This window comes from Pediculus humanus, genomic scaffold (assembly GCF_000006295.1).
Source record: "Pediculus humanus corporis 1103172108181 genomic scaffold, whole genome shotgun sequence".
In the NCBI taxonomy this organism is placed as follows: Eukaryota; Metazoa; Arthropoda; class Insecta; order Psocodea; family Pediculidae; genus Pediculus; species Pediculus humanus.
Window position 1 is genome coordinate 7,521 of NW_002987751.1, and position 22,962 is coordinate 30,482.

Below are 22,962 nucleotides of genomic sequence, written 5' to 3' on the forward strand. Positions count from 1 at the left end.
CTCTCTCTCTCTCTCTCTCCCTCTCTCTCTTGTATTAGGTCTTATCATAAAATATTATTATTATAAAAAAAAATTACATAAAGTAAAAATTGAGAAGAATTGAAAAATTAACGATGATGATGATGATGATGATAATTATTATCAATTATAATTTGGCACTCATTTTTTTTTTATTTCAATTGAAAAATTAATCATTCGGAAAATAATTTTCGTTTTTTTTTTTTTTTGTCGTCTGTTTGAAAACAAAAATATTAAAATCGACGTTATTCTAATTACACGACGATTTTTTTTTAATTATCATCTTCGATTATTTATTGTTTGAATGTAAAAAACAAAAAAAATGAATTTTTTTTTTATGAAATTAAAAAAATGCGGAAGTTATGCCGCCATTTTATTAATTGTTTGTTTTTTCAAAACAAAACAAAAAAAAAATTTGATAATGATAATGGGTATAATGATAATGAATCGTGAATTTTTTTTTTTTTTGTTTTTGTTCAGACGACGGTTCAGTAAACCGAACGAAAAAATTTTTATTTTGACTAAAGAGGATTTTTATTATTATTATTATTATGACTTGAGTAAGTAGGTCGTCGTAATCATTAAAAATTAGCCATAAACAGTTTTTTCCAGGGCAAAAAAAAAAAAAAAAAAAACGTCTTGGCCCATATAGAAAGAGAGAGAGAGAGAGAGAGAGAGAGATTAAAAGGGCGACCCATGAGGTAAAGGTCAATGCTCTCGAGTTGCAAAAATTCGTTGGAGATTTTTTTTTTTTTTTTCATTTTCCCGGCGCGGTAGAAATTTAATTTACGATCGTTTTATTTTTGATAAAACGTTTTTAAAATCATTATTATCATCACGGGTATTTTTTTTTGGGGGGGGGGAAGGGAAAAAATTCAAAAATTTAATCGATAATGATGGAATAATCAAAAAAAAAAAAATCATTCTTATTATTATTATTTTATATTTATATTTTAATAAAATATATGTGAGAGACAGAGAGAGAAAGAGGGAGAGAGATAGAGAGAGAGAGAGAGTTGAGAGTGACAAGTGAGAGTTTGCGCCATCAACCCTCTACACGACAACAACCCCTTAAAAGCGCATGTATGAAATTTTTTCTTTTCATCGATTTTCTCCCGGCTTTTGCCGTAGCTTTAAAACCCGGGGTCATTGACATCTCTGCGTACTATGATAAGCCCATGTGATCGTAATGTAGAAAACCTTCGCGTGGAGCTTTCCCCTCTCACTCTATCTCTATCTCTATCTCTTTCTTTCTCTCTCTCTCTCTCTCACGGTGTTATTTCAATATCCGCGTTGTCTTGCCCATTTCTATTTACAATGATTTATTTAAACGCCAATAATAAGGTTTCTTTTGAAAAAAAAAAAACGGCCTCAAAACGATTCAAAATAAAAAAAAAACTATTATAGAAATATAAATTAAAAGCGGGGAGCACGGGGAGCATGAGGGGGGGGGGGCAAAAAAGAAAACCCGGCTTTTTTTAATTGATTAAAAATATCGAGAAAATTCTGAATGAAATTTTTTTTTTTCTTTCTTTTTAGTAAAAAATATTTAAAATTGAAATTTTTTTTTTTTGGGGGGCCTGGCGAGCGGGGGGACGATTGTTATATTTAAATGAAAGATTATCGTATCGATATATTTTTTTATCGCAATTTAATTTAAAAAAAAAAAATTTTTAAACTACGACGAACGTTTGTTTACGTGGCAGACGATTTTTCATTAATGTCTCCCGTTTTTTGTTTTTATAAAAAACAAGGAAAATTTCTCTCTCTCTCTCTCTCTCTCTCTCTGTTCAATTTTATTTAAAATAATAATAATAATAATAATAATTGAATGAAATTTATTTTTAATTTTTCCCCTTATTAGGAGGACGAGGGGGAAGCGTGGAAAAAATTTTTTTTTTTCTTATCCCTTCGCATGATGACTTTTAAAGTAGAAAATTTTTTATTTTTCCATCAAAAGTTTTTCCAGATTTTTCCCCTTAAATTTTCTTTTTTTTTTTTTTTTTTTTTTTATAATCCAAACAAGTTAAGCCCAAATGCGTTTTTCTTCTTTTCTTCTTTTTTTTTATTTTATTTTATTTTATAAATAATAAATTGACTTGAAAACATAAAACTTTTCAATTTTTTTTAATACAAGTTTAAAAATAGAAGGAAAGAAGGAAGGAATTATTTATTTGTTTTTATTATAACGTAATAATATATAGTATATTAATAGATTTTTATTTTTAATAAAATAAAATAATTAATAATTTAATAAATATAAAATCAATATATATATATAAATGCTTTCATGACGATTTACACATAATCAATAATTGACATTTTATTTCTTTATTATTATTATTATCGTATTCGTTAAAAAATTTTTTTTTTTTTTTATTATGTCTCGTGTAGTCGTCGTTAAAAACGTTTTAGGTCATTTTCAATTTAACTTTATTCGATCCGCCATATTTATTTTTATTTAAAATTTCAATCGAATAATATTAAATTATTGTTAATGATGTAAAAAAAAAAAATACTCAAAAAAAAATATTAAATTTTTAAATAGCATTATTATTATATTAGGGATTATTTAAAAATAAACTGTACATTACAATAATAATAATAATAATAATAACAATAATAACAACGACAACAAATTATTTAAATGATAACGAAAAATTGAATTTTACATACAAAACATATAAATAATACGAATAATATATATTTTTTTTTTTTAGCTCCTTAAAAAAGGCCCAATTCGAATCATATACGGTTAAAAAAAAAAAAATTTTTGAATTGCAAATTTGTTGTTTCCCCATTTGTTGACCGTTGGTCGAACGTTTCGTATTTACTATGGGGGTTTATAAAAATTTTTCCAATTGTTCTTTCGAACTTTTTGTCTAGGCACGATTATTTAGAATAGAAAAAATTTTAATTTTCACGTGACCATCCACCCCCCGTCATGGCGTCGAAAAACGCACCGGCCGATTTGAAAAAATCACTCGTCACCGATTCTTTTTTATTTTCTCTATCTTTGTGTCTCGCCATTGGTTGTTTATCCGCGGATAATTCTTTGAAAGAATACGAGGGCGATTCTTGAAGACCGTCCGAACGTGATGAATTCGATCTTTTCGCGACCGGAAGTAATGGAAACCAAGGCACGGTGGTAGACATTGCCAATAAATTGGGTTCTTCGAGTTTAACACCCGATGAACTCTGACTCAGTCTCAGTCCGTTGAAAACCGGAAGTTTTTCGCTAATGTTAACCAAAATCCCAAAAGTTCCCTAAAAGGAAGGAAAGAAAGAAAAAAAAAAAAACAAAAATTTCCTTTTTCTTTTTTTTTTTTTTTTTTTTGTGTTTTCGACCTCCTTTCCCTCATGTTTACCTGTAATTTCAAAACGCTTTTTTTCACATTATTTTGTAAATACGAATAATGAACGTCTAAATCAAACGGATCGATTGATTTTTCCAAAATTTCGCAAATCTCTTGAGACAAATCTTTATTATTGTTCGTCACAAACATCAAAGTGAGAAATTTTACATCCATCAACATTTGCCAAGCCTGAGTTTGATAAATCGTTTCGGATTTTGTCCATTCTTGATAATGTTCCAATATATCTTTTACCATGCAATCTATTAATTCTTGATGAACTTGTCTGCAAATAAAACAAATTCTATTAGTTGTGTTCTCTTCATCTTTTTTACTTGCATTCTGCATTTAATCCAATCTTCTCATTCCCTACTTTGGTAGTGTGTGTGGTGCTATAGCGTTAACTTGTCGACAAATTTGAAAAAGTAATTCTTGAAGAGACAAACTAGGTTGAGATGAAATCCTGAGATCTGATTTTACGCTCGATCCATCTTCCGTTTGTTCTTCTATTGTTATTATTTCACTCAACTGTCAAAGTAATCATTTAATCATATTAAAAAAAAAAATAGGAAAATAGGAAATTTTATCCAGTGTAATTTTTTTTTGAAATTACCAATTTGGATTTGAGTAAACTTCTCAGTGACACAGTAGGTCCCAATTTACTTTTGATAAGAGTTTTTAGTCTGGAACTCTTTAAAACTTTCCAATCGTGCCAGATTTCGGTACTTGTTTCATTTAATAAACCTCTTCCTTTTTGCCATAAATTATTCGAAACGTTTTCATTGAAATCCTAATGTAAAAAAAAAAAAATTCTGTCATAAACTTTTTTGTTTTAAATATTAGGTTAATAATATTTACCTCTTTGCTAATACTGCTTTTAAGACATTTTTCAAGTCCTGGACATTCGTTTGTTAAAGAACTAAGAAATCTTGCCCTGATAATTATCTTGGAGTCTATTGATTCATTTCCAAGTGTTTTGCATCCATCTTTTACATAATGAGTAAACCTAATATATCATAATAAACATTTTTAAAAATGAATGAATGATGTTATTACATTTAAATCGAAATTTGTGAAAAAAGAAAATTACTTTTGAATCATTTCAAATGAATGCGAATTTAAAAAATTTAATATCAATATGGAATCATTATCTACTTCTTTAATTTTGTGCTTGATTTTAGAATTTTCATTTACATAAAGTTCAACATCTTCTAATAATTGAATCAAAAAATGATTCATTTTTTCACACAATTCCATAACTTTAGGAGTGTAACCCATTGTTTTTAATTTTAAACCTTCTTCAAAATTCCCCTTATTTTCTTTCCATACAAACCATCTAATATCATTTTCCTGTTTATTCCTAAAAATAATTTTTTTTTAAAAGAAACCAAAAAAAAAAAAAATGAGTCCGGATAAAAAGTTGATACTCACTTGTCTTTCGACATAACCTCATCTACTTTTTTTAAATTATCCAAAACGTAATTTAAACCGTTCAACCAAGCTGATTGAATCAATTCTTTCATTCTATTCGTCATATAACTTTTAATAAATTTATTATAAATGTTTAAATTGCTTATGCCAAGTAATGAAAGAGTAATTTCATCCCAATTATCCGGATATTTGACATCGAAAATTTCTTCCTTGATTATTTTGTGTAGCCTTTTTATATTGTCGACGAGTAAAAGTATTTTATTTAATTCGACAGATAATATTTTTTCTACATTTTCAAGCCAAAAATCTAAAACTTTTTTTATGTGTTCTTGTTGTAGTGAGACTAAATTTTCTGAAGTATTAGGTCTGTAATTTGTTATCATCGGTGATAAATATTGTTCAGGCCATGAAGATTTTTGAATTATTTTGAATAGAGTTGGTTTCGATTGATTTGAAAGAATTGTGTTCAGTAAGACTTCTATTGAACATTTTTGACTTGATTTATCTTGAAATTAATAAAATTAATCATTAACTTATTAAAACGACTATTAAGTTGCAAAAAAAAAATTTTTTTTTAAATTACCAAAGAAACAATGATAAACAATCATTAAAGTATGTTGAAGTGTTTCAACTGTTTGCCTAAGTTTTTTTTTCGACAGCTCCTCTGATTTTAAAATATCATTTAAAGATGCGAGTCTAAGATCTAGAAATTGATTTAATAATTTTTCATATGTTGTAGATTCAAGGAGAATTAAACAACACAAACATTCTGTAGCTTTCTAAAAAATAATAATAATAATAATAAGGTTTTAAATCAAATTCAATTTCACATCAATTTGTTAAAGTAAATTAAATAAATTACTTGAAGAGGTATATTTAAAATTTTTAATTCGTTACAAGCCCCATCGATAATAATTTGTTTACAATTGTTTATAATCGCCCATTGTTTATTTATAACTGAATACTTATTAAAAAAATTTTGTGAATTTGATGATATTTCCAATCCAAGATGTAAATGAGTGGCGAATAAAAATAATTGAGCCCCTAAAAAATAATCTTTATTATCTAGTGCAGTCCAAATCTGTTCTGGCAATATTAATAGTATTTTGATTTCAATTATTTTTGAAATTTCTTCTGAATTCTTGGTAAATCTATAATCAAAATAAAAAAAAAAAATATTGTAAAATGTTTCAATTAATTAAAAAGTGAAATAAAATAACTTACGTTGTAGTTGTTTTGTTTACAGGTTGCCTAAATCCCAAAAGTCTTTTTTCTTGTAAACTTTGACATAAATAATTTGTTTGATTAATAACATTTATTATATTTTTAGATGTGTCTTGCATTTCTATAATTATATCAGCAGCTTTTAACAAATCCCTACATTTTTCTCTAAAGAAAAACAAAAAGGTTTTCCCACATATAACAAAAAAAAATTTTCAAAACCTAAATTTATACTCTATATAATTCTCTTACCCAACCATAATACGTAATTCTTCTTTCTTTTTTTCAATTTCATTTTGTATTTTTCCTTGAATTATTTTAATTTCAGATATTGTATGTTTTTCAAACAATTGATCAGAATCAATTTCAAGCAAACTCTCCGTTGTCATTTTAAACCGCTTACTGCTGACGACATGGCTTTCGTATTGTCTTCTGCTACGTGACCATAGAATAAAATTAGGACACTTACTGGTAAGCTCATATGTTATATTAAAACGTTACTAATCAAAATGCCTTTTTTTTTTTTTTTTTAAGAAAAAAGGCATCAAAATGGAAAAGGCATTAATTTATACCTTACACGAACATAATTTATCGGTTATTACATTTCTAAATTTTTAACGGATAAATTGTTGTAAAATCCCCTTAATTCATATTTTACTTATAAAATTTATCATAAATTATTAATCAACGATAAAAACAATCAGATTTTTTTTTTAATTGTATTGATCTTTATTGATTTTTAATCAATCAAACCGCAAAACTTGGGGGATTCCCTGTAGAAAATTTCATAGTTTTTATTTACATATAAAATCCCAAACAATACTTATTGTTATGAATTCTTTAAAAAAAAATTTAAAATAGGAATAAAATTAAACAAATTTGAGCAATGTATGTATTTTATTTATTGAAAATTTATTTATTTATAATAATAATAAATAACATTACAGAACTCTTTTTTTTTAAAAAAAAAAAAAAAAAAAACTAATCACCACGTCTAATAAAGAAAGATTTTGTACTTTCGATTTCGAAAAAAAAAAAATTTCATTTTTTACAGAAAAAAAAAAAATCCCTTATATAATAATTTAAATATTTTTTTTTTTTTTAAATTTTTTAAAAATTTCTTTTTCTATATATATATGTATATAAATTAAAATAACATTTTTTTTTCTCTCTCTCTCTCTCTCTCTCTCTAAAACCTGATTTTAAAAAAATAAATAATAATAATAATAAATTGAAAAAAACGGTTTTAAGAATATACATGGATGTATAATAAAAATTACACGATTACGTAATATTTCATCAAAATATCTTTTCTCAAATATTATTGACATAAAATTTATAACTCCTCTCACTTATAATTATCAATCAATCATTCGAATTTACATAATAAAAATATTTTTTTTTTTTTAAAAATGAATTACGGAATAATTCAATACCATTTTAAATATTGATAAAAATGGTAAAATTGTTTTACCATATAAAATTATTAATATATATATGTATCAGGTAATTATAAATCAGGCTTTTTAAGTTTGATTTGTTTTCGTTGGACTCGTTGGACATAAATCCATAGTTCTGCAAACCCATCCGGCAATATCAACCGTTTTCATATCCGTTATTTTCATCCATTCGTGATTCTGAAATGTTGTAAATATATTTAGTTTTTTTTTTTTTTTTTTTTACTACCCTGTCAAAAGCTAATAATATCAATAACGTACCATTAACGTTTTTAAATCGGCTCTTTCCGCCGGATTTTTTTTTAAACATCTATCGACGAAATTTTTAAATTCGTTTGAAAAAATTCCAGATGGAAGTTTTGGAGGAGGTTCATTAACTATGTAATCAAGAAGTTCGAAAATCGCCATTGGTTTCGGACCATTTGCTAAAATTAAATTTATGTGAAATTACGTGAAAGGAACAAAAAAATTAATAATAACTTATTGTATTTAAAAATTATTACTGTGACTGGGAGAATGAGATGAGTCTTCGTCATTTTTTTTAGGTCCAAAAATGGCTGCTAATGTTTTGGCATCCGGTGGTGGTATAGGGTACATTCCAATAGCCATTTCAACTAATGATAACCCTAATGACCATATATCACTTTGAACAGAATAATAGGTTCCTTGCAATCTTTCAGGCTAATAAAATTAATAAAAATTATAAATTTCAGCCAAAAAAAAAAAAAAAGGGGGATATTTGAATTTTGATTTTTACTTACAGACATATAACTTCTTGTACCGACAAATGAATTTGCCATTGAATCAATTAATTGACCAGAAACTCCAAAATCACATATTTTTATTTCTCCCCCGCTATTGACCAAAATATTACTAGGTTTAACATCTCTATGCATGATAGCATGCTTATCTCTTAGGTAACTAAGTCCTTTTAATACTGCACTTGTAATTTTTCCCAGAATATCTTCAGGAATTCTTCCAGCTTTTTTTAATATTAAATCCAAAGAACCACCATCCATGTATTCCATGCAAATGCTAATTTCACCATCACTGAAAAAAAATGTGTTTTTAGTTTAATTTAAAATAGGAAAAATAAAATTTTTATTTCGTATAACTAACTTTCAATCAATTTTAAAAAATATAATTGCACAGATAGTTACCTATAAAAAGCTCCATAAAAACCTACAATATGAGCAAAATTGCACTCGTGTAAAACTTTTAATTCTCTAATTATCTGCTTTTTAATAGCAGGTTTAACTTCTAAATGTATTAATTTTCTCGCCATAATCAGTCCACTAGATAGATGCCTAACTTTAACAACAACTCCGCCATTTCCCGAACCTAAATCTCCTAATTTTTCAAAATCATCATCTGACAATTCGCCAATTTTTTCTTTTTGACATAAAAAAAATTCCATTCGTTTTCTCTGTGTGTCATCCATTCCTAATTCTTCTAATTGTTCCTGAAGAACTTCTATACTAGTTTTATTAACTAATGGACTCCTCCTGTAAAAATTTATAAAAAAAAAAAAAAAACTTTATTTTCATGATAAATCATTTAGGATTTTTATTAGTTTTTGTCAAAATTTTTAAACCATTTTAATTTTTAAAAGGTTTTAGTATAAGGTACAAAGTATTTTCTTTACTAATTCATAATTATTTTTGTAATTAAAAAGAAAAAAACTGATGAATTAATACTATAGTAACGTTTGAGATGCATCCAAAAATCAATAAGTTTGATGACAAAAAAAAAAAATTCTTTTCTATTAAGGGTAAAACAATGAATCACTAAAAACTTTTTATTTAGAAAATGTTGCTGACTCAATTAATTTATTAATTGTAATATTTGTTCATCGACACCATTTAACAAAATTTAAATAAATGAAAAATAATAAAAAAATAATTAATTTTATTATTATTATTATTTTTTTTTTGGCTTGCTCAACAAGTGTTAATCCTAAATATATATGAAAATTGTCGTGATTAAATTATATAAAAAAAAAAAAAAAAACTTCACTTACTCAAAAGGATTATTTTGATCCGTTTGATGAACTCCGGATGAATTTATAGAATTTCCTACGGAGCCGGGTGGTAACGTTAAATTTAATTTATTTTTCGACATTTTAACCGAAATTGGTACAAATGTCTAGAACCCGCAAATGCAGGAGCTGAGTTTCGTCTCGTAAGTTTTTCGGCATTTTCCGGTCATCTCCGTCATGTTTATTCGGTTTTTTTTTTTTTTTTCGAACAAGAAACGAAATGGCGGAAAATTTAATTTTTTTAATGTATAAAAAAAAAACGTTTTAATTTATAAAGGAATTTTATAAAAGGAATCGTGTGAAGGAAATAAAATAATTTATGGTATGTTTAATTAAAAAATTTTATTTTAAATTAATAATAAATTAATATTTTAACAATTTTTTAATAAAAATAATTACGTTACTTTTTTTGTAGGATATGAGTAAGTCCACACAAATATGTGTTTTTTTTTTTTTTTAAATAAATAATAAAATTTAATTATATTTCATTTTTAAAACTGTGCTTAATTGATATATTTTATTTATTTATTTTTTTTTTTAGATTAACGGGAAAAAATTAGTAGATTTTAATGAAAAATTATTAATGTATCTATGTAATACAAAGTAGTGCTTTGTCGCCATTTTTATGTTTAAACTTAAAATTTCGTAACTGAATGAAAAAAAAAAAAAAATGTTTTCTATTTGTTCGAGGAAATAATAATAATAATAAAAAATTTAATATAAATGTAGTGTGACAAATTTAAATTTTAAAACGTTTTATAAAATTGTAAATTTTAAAATACATAATTTAGTTTGACATTTACGAGTTAAATATATATATATTTAAAAATCGGGATGATTTAAAGTTCGTTGACATCTAGAAAAGTCTATGAAATACCCTTTTAAATTTTTTTAGGAATTCGGTTAATGAAGAAATTATTTTATTTAAAAAAATTATGTATTGATATTTAAATAGATGAAAATACATAACAGGTGTCTTTTGCCAAAAACTTATTTAACTTATTTGTTTTTTTTTTTTTTTTTTTTTTTTTTTTTTTTTTTTTTAGATTCGTACGATATTGCCGTGGCATTAGGAAAAATTGTTGACGGCGTTTTTTTTTTTTTTTTTTGTGGAAATGGTAACTCGTAGGTTTTAAATGTGTGCATATCTTGTAATTTGTTGTTTTATATATATATAATTTAAAGAAACAATGCCGAAAAAGAAAAATAATAATAATGTCGGTTTGGTTAGTGAACATGTTCGTATAGCAGTAGATGTGGCTCTTAGAAATTTTTCATCTTCAGAACAAACAGGTATTGGGAAATAATTTTTTATAAAAGACCTTATTTGAGTAATGTAAATTTTGTTACCATTTGCTTTTTTTTAATAGTAATTCTCATTTTTTTTTTTTTTTTTTTGAAGTCTAAAGATGTACTTTGTCATAAAATGTTTAATTTTATAAACTGTTAATTAAAACAGATTTTTTTTCAAAAAAAAAGTTTAAGTGATGAGCAACTTCTCATAATTACTTTAGTTTACATATTTATTCTTAAATCTTAATTTACTTTGATAAATTTTTTTTATGAATTTTTTTTATTTGCATTTTTAGAAATAGAATTTCCTTCTTCCCTAGCTGCCTATGAAAGAGCTTACATTCATGGCCTGGCAGCTAAACTTGGTTTGCGGTCTAAAACTAGAGGGCAAGTTTTTTATTAAAAAAAAAAAATTAAATATATTTTATAGAATTGCACTTTTAAAAAATTTTTTAATTACTTTTGCAGAAAGAAAACCAATAGAGTTCTTACAGTTTATAAACGTGAAGGATCCACCATAGTTCAAGCAGATGCAAAATTTCAGTTAAATAGAGTAGGCAGGCAAATGATATATAATTTACTTACCAAGTTCCCGTTGTCTAGCAGAGAAAGGCAAGATTTGTTGCCTCAGACGGAAAGGGATAGAATTAATCATGATTGTAAGTTTGGGAATTATAAAAAATCACTTTTTTAAATTAAAAATGATAAATTATATTTGTTAATAATTTGTAACAGGGATAGTGAAATTATTTTAAAATGTGTTACAATGTCCATTTTAGTGAGAGAACTTAATAAACCCCTTGGTCGTTTGCCAGCTGGTATGATACAAGTTCCTCCAGCCCCAGGTTCTAATCCTATATTGCAAGCATTTAGACAAACATTGCCTATTTGGTCTCATAAAGATGAAATTATTAGAACTATTAATAATCATCAAGTTTGTATTATACAGGGTGAAACAGGTTCTGGTAAAACTACCCAGGTATAAAAAAAACTAATTTTTAAAATTTTTAAATTAATTTTATACAAAAGTTTAATTTTTTCATCAATTTTAAAAAAATTAGGTTCCTCAGTTTATATTAGAGCATTATAGATCATTAAATAAACGATGTAGAATTGTAGTCGTAGAGCCGAGAAGAATAGCTGTTGTCAATGTATGCGAAAGAGTTTGTCTTGAAAGGAATGAAAAAATGGGACATTCTGTAGGCTATCAAATAAGATTAGAAAGCAGGTATGCAAAGAGCATCATTAAAAAATTAATAATTTATTATTATCATTAATAAAAACATAATTTTTTTTTTTTTTTTAGAATTTCTCCAATGACTGTATTGACTTTTTGCACAAGTGGCGTCCTATTACGTACACTAATGTTTGGAGAAACATCTGTTGCCAATATTTCTCATATTATAATTGATGAAGTTCAAGAGCGAGATAAATTCTGTGATTTCCTTTTAATTGTTTTACGTGATTTACTTTCTAAATTCAGGAATCTCCATTTAATACTTATGTCAGCAACATTAGATTCTGATATGTTTTCAAAGTATTTTATGAATTGTCCTGTAGTTTCAGTACCTGGTAGAATGTTTCCGGTAAAGGAATATTTTTTGGAAGATGTTCTCAAATTGTTAGTACAGACTAGGTTTTATTTTTTGTAAATTTATTTATAAAAATGAAATATTATTATAAAATAAATTTAAATATTTTAGAACTAGATACATGAGCAAGCCAATGTTGAAGATTAAACAAGAACTCATGAGTAAAAAATTACAAAAGGAAAAATTACAAAAATGGGAAGCTTTAATTAATAGCGAATGTAAGACTGATAAAGAAAATGTTTCTCCCAATCCTATTTTAGGTATGTAAATTTTTTAAACGATTTACTTCATAAATCATATTATTGGTGATTCGATAAACGCCATTTTTAGATAAAAATAATGTGATTAAAAAGGAAGATGCTGATTCATCGGTTAACGAAGTCATGGATATAACAATAGAAGAAGCTTTTTTAACTGGTTTAGATGATAAAATGACCCAACTTCTTCATTTAATACTATCAGAACATGTTTCAGTAGATTATCAGGTGATTTTTTATAGGTTATAAATTAAGTGTTTTGATAATTAAAAAAGAAATGTCTCTAATGTTTTGTTTTTTTTTATTTTTATTTTTTTAAAAGCATTCAAAGACTGGTATGACTCCTTTAATGGTAGCAGCTGCTAGAAATTCATTGAATACTATTGAACAGCTTCTTTTATTAGGCGCAGATATGTCTATTAAGGCATCAAATGATAAAACAGCTTTTGATTGGACCGTTATGCTTGGTCATAAAGAGGCTGCTGATTTAATACAAAGTTACAGCGAAAAAGTAAATAATACAGGGGTTCCCTTTTTTTTATTTAATAATCCTTTTTTATAATTAAACAATTTTTTTTTTTTTTTTTTCAGAACATTGCTCAAATAAATGAAGCTGTGTTAATATCGAAAGAAACATCTTTGAGTGAAGAAGACAAAGAATTGCTGGATATTTATCATTCAAGTTTTAACGATGATGATATCGATATAAATTTATTAATGAGTTTATTAATTCAAGTTCATTGTACTCAGCCAAAGGGTTAGTTTTAAAAAAATTTTCTTTTTCCTTCTATTAAAATGTTTTTTTTTTTTTTTTTTTTTTGTAAAAATAATTTTTTTTTTTTTTTAGGTGCAATATTAGTTTTTTTAGCGGGATACGACGATATCACGGCTGTCAAAGAAAGGATTGCTAGTGAAGATGCGAAATTTTTCGGTCACATGAAATACGTAGTGTATACTTTACATTCTAAAATGCAAACGGGAGATCAAAGAAAAGTTTTCAAACAGACGCCACACAACGTGAGGAAAATAATATTGGCTACAAACATTGCTGAAACAAGTTTAAATATTGATGATGTCGCGTACGTAATTGATTCTGGAAAAATGAAAGAAGTTCGTATTTTACAAAAAAATTTTTTTTTAATTTTTCTTTTTGTTTTTCCACGTGCAAAAGTATTGTATTTTAAATATTATTATTTTAGAAATGCCATGATCCATTAACTAATGTATCGGGACTCAATAAAATTTGGATCTCTCAATATTGCGCTGAGCAGAGAAAAGGAAGAGCGGGTAGAACGCAACCCGGTGTGTGTTATCGCTTATTTTCGTCGATAAGATATAAGGCCATGGAACCTCAACAGACTCCAGCAATGTTAAGACTTTCACTTCAAGTAAAATTTGAATTTTAAAAAAATTGTCACTTTTTTTTTTTTTTTAAAAATTAACATTAAAGGCATCATATGAAATTTTGCGCTTTAGGAACTGTGTCTTCATTCAAAACTTTTAGCTCCAGCTAATACACCCATAGCTGAATTTTTATCAAAAGCAATCGAGCCACCTCCTTTTACAGTGACAAGAAGTTCTGTGCAACATCTTAAAACAATTGAAGCCCTGGATTCTTGGGAAGACTTAACAGAGCTGGGTAAGGAAATAAAATTAGTTGTTAAATTTTATCCAATGACGAATTAACAATAATTGTTTTTTTTTTTTTTTTTTTTTTTTTTTTTTTTTTTTACACCAGGCATTCATTTATTAGATCTTCCCGTAGAACCTCGCCTCGGTAAAATATTACTATACGGATGCATATTAAAATGTTTAGATCCGGTTTTAACAATTGTTTGTTGTTTGGCGTACAATGATCCGTTTGTTTTGCCCCTTCGGTCTTCACAAAAACAAGAATTGAATTTAGTCAGGCAAAAATTCGCCGCTGGAACTTTTAGCGATCACATGGTGCTGCTAAGGGCATTTCAGGTGATGATTTTTTAAAAAAAAAATTTTTATCGAATTCCTTTTTAGAGAAATATTAATCTGTTTTAAAATTATATTAGGGTTGGCAACAAGCTCGAAGCAACGGATGGGAGAAAAGTTTTTGTCAAAAAAATTTCATATCTTCGGCAACAATGGAAATGATTATGGGTATTCGAACTCAACTTCTTGCTCAATTGCGTGCATCCGGTTTCGTGAGGTCGAGAGCACCCGGTGATATTAGAGACTTAAATGCCAACAGTGAAAATTGGGCAGCTGTGAAAGCAGCTTTATGTGCTGGTTTGTATCCGAATTTAGCTCGAGTCGACAGAGAACAAGGTGTACTTAGGACTAGGTAAATATATTTGTATTTAATGAATGAACTTAAAAAAAAAAAAAAAAAAAAAACTTCAATCGATTGCATTTGATTTCCAGAAAAGAATGTAAAGTTAATATTCACACGTCTTCGGCTCTACGAAAAGTTTCCAATAATAATAATAATAATAATAATGAAATTAGTTTGGCTCAAGTGTCTTTGAAAACAATTGAAAATTTACCCTCGGATTGGATAATATACGAAGAATTGGAAAGATACGGTCGTTATTGTCATTTGAAAAGATGCACCGTTGTTTCACCATTAACGATAGCAATTTTTAGCGGTCCGTCACGATTGCCTTTGGAAAGCGTTTGCGAAGCGGAAGGTTCGTTTTAAAAAAGCCATCAGGTACAATATTTGAAAAAAAAAAAAAAAAAAAGAAATTTTGGAATAAAAACAAGTTTTATCGACAGCATATCAACCGAATGGTATCGTAGACGTGGATAGCGATTCGGAAGTAGAAGAAAAAACGGAAGGAAATCGATCGAGTTTAAAAATCGACGATTGGGTATTGTTTAAAATTGATTCGGAAGCTGCTCAATTGGTATTACAATTACGTCAAAAATGGCACTCGTTATTTTTGAGAAAAATGAGAACGCCTGGAAGACCGGGTTTGCCAGTAGGTATTCTTTTTTTTTTTTAATTTTACATTTAAAGGAAATTTATTAAAAAGAAAAAATTTTGCGAAATTCGATTATGATAATAAATTTATTTCAGTTTGATGACATTGTCGTGAAAACTGTGATTAGCGTTTTATCCGCGGAAGAACAAGCATTGAATTTAACCCAACCCCAGGGAGTGGGTCAAAGGCCGAGACCGTGTAATTTGGAACACGTTAAAGACGATGATTTTTTTTCTTCCTCTCCCGCGAATCCCGTTCACGTAAACGTTGAAAAAAAAAATGTTAAGAAACAAGTGGGAAGAGAAACTCCGGGAAGTTGTAATACTTCTTCTCCTCCCGGTACTCATTACAATTTTATTATTATTATTATTATTATTATTATTATCAGGGAGGAATAGTAATATTTTAAATTATTGATTTTTCTAGAAGGTTGTGAAACTTTACAAAATATGAATTATTTAACGGCGGGAAATATAAGCAAAAGCAGATATTTTGTCATAAAAGTTCACAGTTTGAAAGCTTTTGATAATTCAATCACGAAAGAAACTTGGAATTTTGCTCCAAATACCGAAAGAAGAATAAATCGAGCTTTGAAGGTAATAATTGTAATTTTTGGGGATTTTAGTTTTAAAAACAAACCAAAATTTAAATTTTTTTTTTTTTTTGTGTGTGTGTTAGGAAAGCAAAGAAGTTTTCCTTATTTTTAGCGTTCAGGGATCTGGTAATTTTCAAGGGATTGCCAAATTAGTCAATATGACGGATGGTCCAGTCGTGAGTTGTAATCAAATGCCTTTGCAATGGTTGAAAAGAGGAAATTTACCATTTCAAGCAACTCGTCATTTATTTAATCCATTAAACGAAAATAGAAGAGTTCAATCTAGCAGAGATGGACAGGTATGTGATGATGAAGAAGGAGTGAAATTTTGTTTTGACCGGAAGTGAAAAATTAAATTTTTTTTTTTTTCAGGAAATAGAACCCAGCATAGGTGCGGCACTTTGCAGTTTATGGGATAATAAAATAAATGTAAATAAATTATATACCGAAGAATCTCAGGGTGTGTGTGGTCGACCTGTAAAAAATTATCAATCTCAAACCGGTTTCGATACTAATTCATATCAAAAAAAATGTTAAATGAAACAGTCGAATGATTAATTTTAAAATAAAATAAATTCAATGAAATGAATTGTAATAATAATAATAATAATAATTTTCGTATAGATTTAAAGAAAAATGGAGGATTTTTTAGAAAATAAATTTTTTTTTTTTTTTTTTCACGTTACAATTGATGTTGTTGAGAAAATTGATCGTAAACGCTTATGACGTACTAACTAATGCTTATATTTAATCCGTAATTTTCTGGGGGGTGGGGAGGCAGGAGGGGGGATTTTATTGTTAATTTTAAAATTGAGGTTGAGGTAAAAAAAAAAAAATTAGTCGTTTAGTTTGGGGAAAGACTCAGGTTATACGAAATTAATTATAATTCCTGTAATTATTATTAAAATTTAATTAATTAAATTGACAAAGTATTTATTTATTAAAAAAAAAAAATTATAATTTATTTTTATTAAATGATAATAATACTACTAATTTAACAAAAAAAAAAAAAATGGCTTTATATCGTCACAAATTTAATTAATTTAATTAATTGATTAATAATATATTGTATAGGTTATTAAGGGTTATTATTATTATTAATTTTTTTTTTTTTACGGTTACTATTTAATAATATAAGTTAAATGAATTTTTATTGTATTTAATTTAATATTTATTATTTAATAATAATAATAATATTAATATTAATATTTTTTTTTATTTAAATAGTCGATTTAGAATTTTAAAAAAAAAAATTTTTATGGTGATATGTAAAGTAAAAACTTACCCCCCCACCCGTCGAATGGGGGGGGTAGTTTTTTAACTGATAACGAATTTTTTTTTTTTTTTTTGTAATTTTAAGGGTTGTATAATTATTTATTCGGTTGGTATTTTTTATTTTTTATTTTTATTTTTTATTTAATGTAATTTTTTTTTTTTTAGGTTTTTGTTTAAAAAACAAAACTTTTGTCATTAGATATGTCGTGATAAAATAAAATTAATTAAAAAAAAAGTTTTAAGGAAGTATTTTTACAAATTATTATTATTATTAATATTTTTTTGATGGAGGAGGGGGAGTTTAAATAATTATAGGGAATGTAGAATTTTACTATTATTATTATTATTTAAAGAAATTTATTTTTTTTTGTTTTGAATGCTTTATATTTAAAAACATTTAAAAATTTTTTTTTGTAAACGAAAAAGAGCTTCCATTTAAACAAAAAAAAAAAATAAATTAATTTATTAATAATTAAATTTGTTAAAATTTTTCAAATTACAATACTAATATTAATATAAATTAATATTTATTTAATTTAAAATATAAAAAAATTGTTTTGGTTTGTTTGTAATGAAGAATTTTGAGAAAGAAAATTGATTTGGAATTAAATCGTGATATTTTTTCTTTTGTATTCGTATGAAAAATTTTTTCATTTAATGTTTTTTAATTTGTTTTAACTTGTAATTAAAAAAATCAATTAAAAAAATAATATATAAAATTTTTAACATCATTCACATTTTATTTATTATTATATAAATATTTTGGAGATATTTAAATTATTTTAACGAAAATTTAAATTAAAAAGCAATTAGGAACATCAAATTTTTTTTTTAATTACTTGATTTATTTTTATTTTTCACAGATTTTTTTGATTTGTTTGTTTTAAAGGATGTGAAATAAATAATACATTTATTAATTTTATGTATAAACATGTAATAATTTTAAGATTCAAAACTTTTTATTATTAATGTTAAGGTTTTTGTACTCGAGTACACATTCGAGTAATTTTTTACATTACAAGTACTTATCGAACATTCAAAACTAATGTTTTGACTTATAATAGTATTCTTCTAGATTTAATTAAACAAATTTTAATATTTTGAAAATACTAGCTTTCATTTTAAATTTCATTGATACATGTATACAAAATTAAAAACAGTATTAATATTTAAGTATTATATTATTTTTAAATTATTTATAAAACACAAGATAATTTATAAAATTAATTTTTTTCTCTTAATCAAATTATAAATTTTACTTATAGCACACTTAAAAGTTTTAATTAATTAGAATATATTTATTTATTAAATAGATTTTAATTGCTCATTTTACGATAAGAATGTAAATATTTACTCAATAGGCTTTTGCTCGGTAATATTTAAAAAGTAAACAATACGAATTTGCTGTCGTTATATAAAAAAAAACCTCGTTTGCCGCGCTTAATTTTTTTTTTTGACAGTATTATAAATGTCGTCTAATTATTATTAACAGTATTAATTTTAAATAAATATTTTTAATAAATATATATATAATGTAAATCGAGATTGTTATGTTTTAAATATTTTATTAATTGTTGATAATTTTTACCTACGTAATAAGGTTTGTCAATTTCTTTTGTCTCTTAATTTTTTTCTTTTTAATTAGAACTTTTTTGTTTTTGTTTGTGTTCATTCATAGTTTTTTTTTTTTTTTTGTAAACGGGTACGCCTACTTGTAATAGCGCTTAGAATTAGTAAAAAAAAAATTAAAAAAATATTTTTAAATGGTCGAATTAAAACGAAATTAATAAAATTATAATAACAAAGAAATAATTTTCATTTGTGATAATAACCTTATAATTGAGCTTAGCTTGAATATTTTTAATGACATTGATGATGAACTTCCTGTAGAATTATTGAAAACAATAAAAAATTAGCTAACAAGTAATTGTATTTGATTAATTGTTTAATTTCATTACGTTAATTTTTTTAAAATTTTCTACAAAGTTTTTTTCATTTTCATCACTTTACATTTAATTTTTTTTTTTTTTGTTAAGTACAACTTTGTATAAGTTTTTAATGGCCTTGATAATTAAAATTTTTTTATTTATACTATTGAATATTTTTTTATATAGCCTTTGTTGTATTAAAATTTATATATTTTTACACATTATTTTTATTTTTGTAATAATTTACTGTTTTCAAACTCTTTTTTTCAATTCATCACTAAAAATTATAATTGTAAAATAGTTTTTTTAGTTAATTTTTATTTGAAAAAGTGACAGTTATAAATAATTGTGAATGATTATTGTTTTACTTTCAGTTTATTTTTCTATTATTAGTATTAGGTGTAAATATGGAATCTAATCTTGTTTCTGAATTTGTCAGTAAAACTGGAGTGTCTACTATAGAAGCTCACAATTTTTTGCAAGGTAAAATTTGTACAATGTATAACAAAAAATAAAATGTTATACGATTTATTTTATTTTTTGTTTTAATGATAAATCAATATTTATTTAGTTTTTGTGAAACTTTTAAATATTTAAATATTTATTTCAGCTAAAAATTGGGATTTAAAGCTTGCCATTCAAGAATATTTAAATTCGAATAAAGATGGAAACCAAAATAAGTGTTTTAACAAATCTGATTCTATAGATGTGACTGACTCATGTTGTAAGTCTAGTACTTTTATGTAATCATGTACATACAAAATTCTTAAAATTGTTTTAGATGGTACAGATTTGTATATTTTTCCTTTTTAAATTTCAGGTAAGAAATTATCCAGAGGAATATCTAGGGCTACAGATAATGTAAATTTGGTTAATAAAGCTCGTTCCGAATTAGGATTAGATTTTCGAGAAAATGGAGTGTGTAATGTTAACAAACATTTCATAGAAACTCCTGTTTTTACATTTACATTACCTGATCTGTCAATATTTCCAGGTATTTTTTCATAAGTAGACTAAATTATTTTTTAAAATTAAAATAATATTTTTTTTAAAAATTTTTTTCCAGATGATTTCAGGCAATTTTTAGAAAAAGATCTTATAGAAATATCGAGTTTAATCTCATTGGAACAAGCTGGTAAATTAAATTGGTGGGCAAACAATGGAGCTTGTCAAAGGCTTTGGCCTTTGGCAACAACAGGGGATGGAAATTGTCTGTTACATGCTGCCTCTTTAGGTAAATCCTTGGAAATATTTTTTTTTTGTCAAATAAAACAAACAGTAAACCTTAACATCTTTTTTATTTTTAGGAATGTGGGGTTTTCACGATAGGCTTTTAACATTAAGAAAAGCCTTGTATGAATTTTTAACAACTTCCGATTGCAGAGATGCATTATGGAGGCGATGGAGATGGCAATTAACTCGACTTAATGCCGAAGCTGGTTTAGTATACACAGAAGAAGAATGGAGAAAAGAATGGAATTCAATTGTCAGCATGGCTAGTAGTCAACCGAGAAACAGGTAAAATTTATTAGTCGTTTGTCTTATAAATGACATTTTTTCGAATTTTTTGTAAATAAATTTACAATATGTTCCAATTAACTTTTTTAGTAGCAGTAGAAGAAGGAGTATAATTATAGACAAATTTAATAAGGATATATCTGAAAATGCAACTTATGAAAGTTTAGAAGAAATCCATGTTTTGGCACTATCTCACGTTCTCAAACGACCAATAATTGTGATCGCCGATACAATGCTAAAGGTATCTATTTATCCTTTTTTTTTTTCTTTATTTTTAATTAAAGATAATAACTTGGATAAATTAAAACTTTAGTTATTATTATATTTTTATTCAGGACGTCAACGGGGAAGCTCTGGCTCCTATTTTGTTCGGAGGAATTTATTTACCCTTGGAAATTCCATCTTCAGAATGTCACAAGTCCCCTTTAGTTTTAACTTATGATGCAGCTCATTTTTCAGCTTTAGTAGTTATGGACAAAGAAATTTTTGCTGATAAATCTCCTCAACCTCCCGGTACGTTATTTCAGGAGTATGGGTAAAAAAATTTTGAGTTAAATAATCCGGGAAATGACTTTTTAGTCATTATCTCATTTTCAGCGGTCATACCATTGACAGATAGTCGGCATAAACTTCTTCCCGTTCAGTTTAGCGTGGATCCCGGCGAAGATTTTTTTTCTTGGAATGATAAAAGTGCAACATACGTAAATGATAAATTAACTGTCGGAACAAAAGAATTGCTGTCGTTATTGAGAGAATATTTAAATGTCGTAAATGTGCCTATTTCACTATCCCCGATTTCGGGTAAATTTAATTTTTCATTCGGGAAAATAATTTTTTCCATTCGAATACTTTTTTTTTTTAAATTCGATTATTTATTCGTTCTTAGACGATGGAGAATTTGAATTAGAACCGGAAACTCCCTGCGATGAAGAAGATATTGAAAAAAGATTTTACGAAATAACGGATTTTGACCTGGATGAAAATAATGGCGGCATTTCCGATGCTGGACTTTTCGTATCGAACAAAAGTAGACTTCAAAATGTTGCAAAACATTTTGGCAGCATAGGTATTTTCTCTTAAAAATTTTGTATTTCTGACATTTTGAGTTTATGTTTTTCCCCATTATTATTAATATTTAACATTATAGGTAAATCCATGTCGAAAAAGTTGAAAAAAAATTTAGAAACCATCGGATCTAAAATGGCGAGGAATAATTCTCAGAAAAAGGATAATTTGACGAGAGTAAGATCAAATGTCGACGATGTTAAAAATCAAGATTTTATTTTAAGTGCTCGTTTACATACCGAAGAAAGGCACGAGTACCAAGAGGAAATGATTAAAAATTATTTAAATACTGCAAGAGATAGGTAATTGATAAAAAAAAAAAAATTATTTTCTCTCTCTCTCTCTCTCTGAGTGTATTGTGTATGTTTTTTTTTTATTTATTTTCTTTTATTACTAATATTATTTAGTAAGGAATGTAAGTTTTTAAAAAACTATAAAAAAAGTTAATTTTAAATTATTTATTAGATTTGAAAGAGATAAAAGATTAAAACAAAAAATAATCGAAGATAATTCCAATATGGAAGATGAAAGACTGCAAGAACAAGCCAAGCTCGAGGGACCGAAAAATTGTATCACGCAAGGTTGCAACATGTATGGTACCGTGTTAACCTCTTATTTGTGCACGTCGTGCTATGAAAAACAGAGACAGGAGGCGAGTACCAAGTCATTTAATAATTGCAATGAAATTTATCAACGTTAATTTTCCAATTTTTATAAACATATTATCGGTCATATGATTTTGCAGGAGCTAGGAAACAGTATTAATTCGCCATCTTTACCCAGAGCTACGATCCTACCACAAAAGTTACCCATAACATCACAAAATTACAATAATCAAACGGATACGTTAAGGTACGGCACGGGACGATCGACTTTTTACATGGAAGCCTCACCGAAATATTATGAGACTGCGAAAAATTTTAGTAAAACCGTCGGAAAAACCCTGAAACCCGCCGACGAA

General features: G+C 26.1%; 5 protein-coding genes across 5 annotated transcripts in view; 3 read left to right on the forward strand and 2 right to left on the reverse strand.

The window, feature by feature from the left end:
• Positions 1–2,931: 2,931 nt before the first annotated feature.
• Positions 2,932–6,412, reverse strand: Phum_PHUM413450 (uncharacterized protein; the record flags this gene model as incomplete). Its single annotated transcript, XM_002428936.1, has 11 exons — positions 2,932–3,285; positions 3,387–3,657; positions 3,745–3,899; positions 3,985–4,161; positions 4,230–4,377; positions 4,462–4,731; positions 4,803–5,307; positions 5,386–5,581; positions 5,665–5,953; positions 6,027–6,191; positions 6,276–6,412. The coding sequence occupies 11 exons, from the start codon at positions 6,410–6,412 to the stop codon at positions 2,932–2,934; spliced, it is 2,667 nt and encodes an 888-aa protein (XP_002428981.1).
• Positions 6,413–7,549: 1,137 nt separating this feature from the next.
• Phum_PHUM413460 (mitogen-activated protein kinase ERK-A, putative) lies at positions 7,550–9,601 on the reverse strand (the record flags this gene model as incomplete). The annotated part of the gene is made up of 7 exons (XM_002428937.1): positions 7,550–7,660; positions 7,742–7,905; positions 7,990–8,161; positions 8,242–8,530; positions 8,641–8,982; positions 9,276–9,299; positions 9,501–9,601. 7 exons carry the CDS (start codon positions 9,599–9,601, stop codon positions 7,550–7,552), a joined length of 1,203 nt encoding a protein of 400 aa, XP_002428982.1.
• A 1,107-nt stretch (positions 9,602–10,708) lies between these two features.
• On the forward strand, positions 10,709–16,752 carry Phum_PHUM413470 (ATP-dependent RNA helicase, putative; the record flags this gene model as incomplete). Its single annotated transcript, XM_002428938.1, has 21 exons — positions 10,709–10,811; positions 11,108–11,183; positions 11,280–11,470; positions 11,591–11,790; positions 11,873–12,039; positions 12,118–12,432; positions 12,515–12,663; positions 12,734–12,888; positions 12,983–13,171; positions 13,252–13,417; positions 13,508–13,770; positions 13,860–14,048; positions 14,137–14,299; positions 14,399–14,628; positions 14,706–14,977; positions 15,058–15,323; positions 15,412–15,617; positions 15,716–15,959; positions 16,047–16,216; positions 16,299–16,514; positions 16,588–16,752. The coding sequence occupies 21 exons, from the start codon at positions 10,709–10,711 to the stop codon at positions 16,750–16,752; spliced, it is 4,095 nt and encodes a 1,364-aa protein (XP_002428983.1).
• Positions 16,753–19,825: 3,073 nt separating this feature from the next.
• On the forward strand, positions 19,826–22,307 carry Phum_PHUM413480 (uncharacterized protein; the record flags this gene model as incomplete). The annotated part of the gene is made up of 10 exons (XM_002428939.1): positions 19,826–19,901; positions 20,029–20,142; positions 20,239–20,412; positions 20,485–20,652; positions 20,726–20,936; positions 21,036–21,177; positions 21,272–21,449; positions 21,534–21,737; positions 21,823–22,002; positions 22,084–22,307. 10 exons carry the CDS (start codon positions 19,826–19,828, stop codon positions 22,305–22,307), a joined length of 1,671 nt encoding a protein of 556 aa, XP_002428984.1.
• Positions 22,308–22,518: 211 nt separating this feature from the next.
• The window catches only part of Phum_PHUM413490 (uncharacterized protein), a gene marked incomplete at both ends in the record, with an annotated part of 1,708 nt that continues 1,264 nt past the window's right edge, over positions 22,519–22,962 (forward strand). The window contains 2 exons of the mRNA XM_002428940.1: positions 22,519–22,602; positions 22,747–22,932. Coding sequence (XP_002428985.1) covers positions 22,519–22,602; positions 22,747–22,932 — 270 coding nt within the window. The remainder of the gene's footprint in view (positions 22,603–22,746; positions 22,933–22,962) is intronic.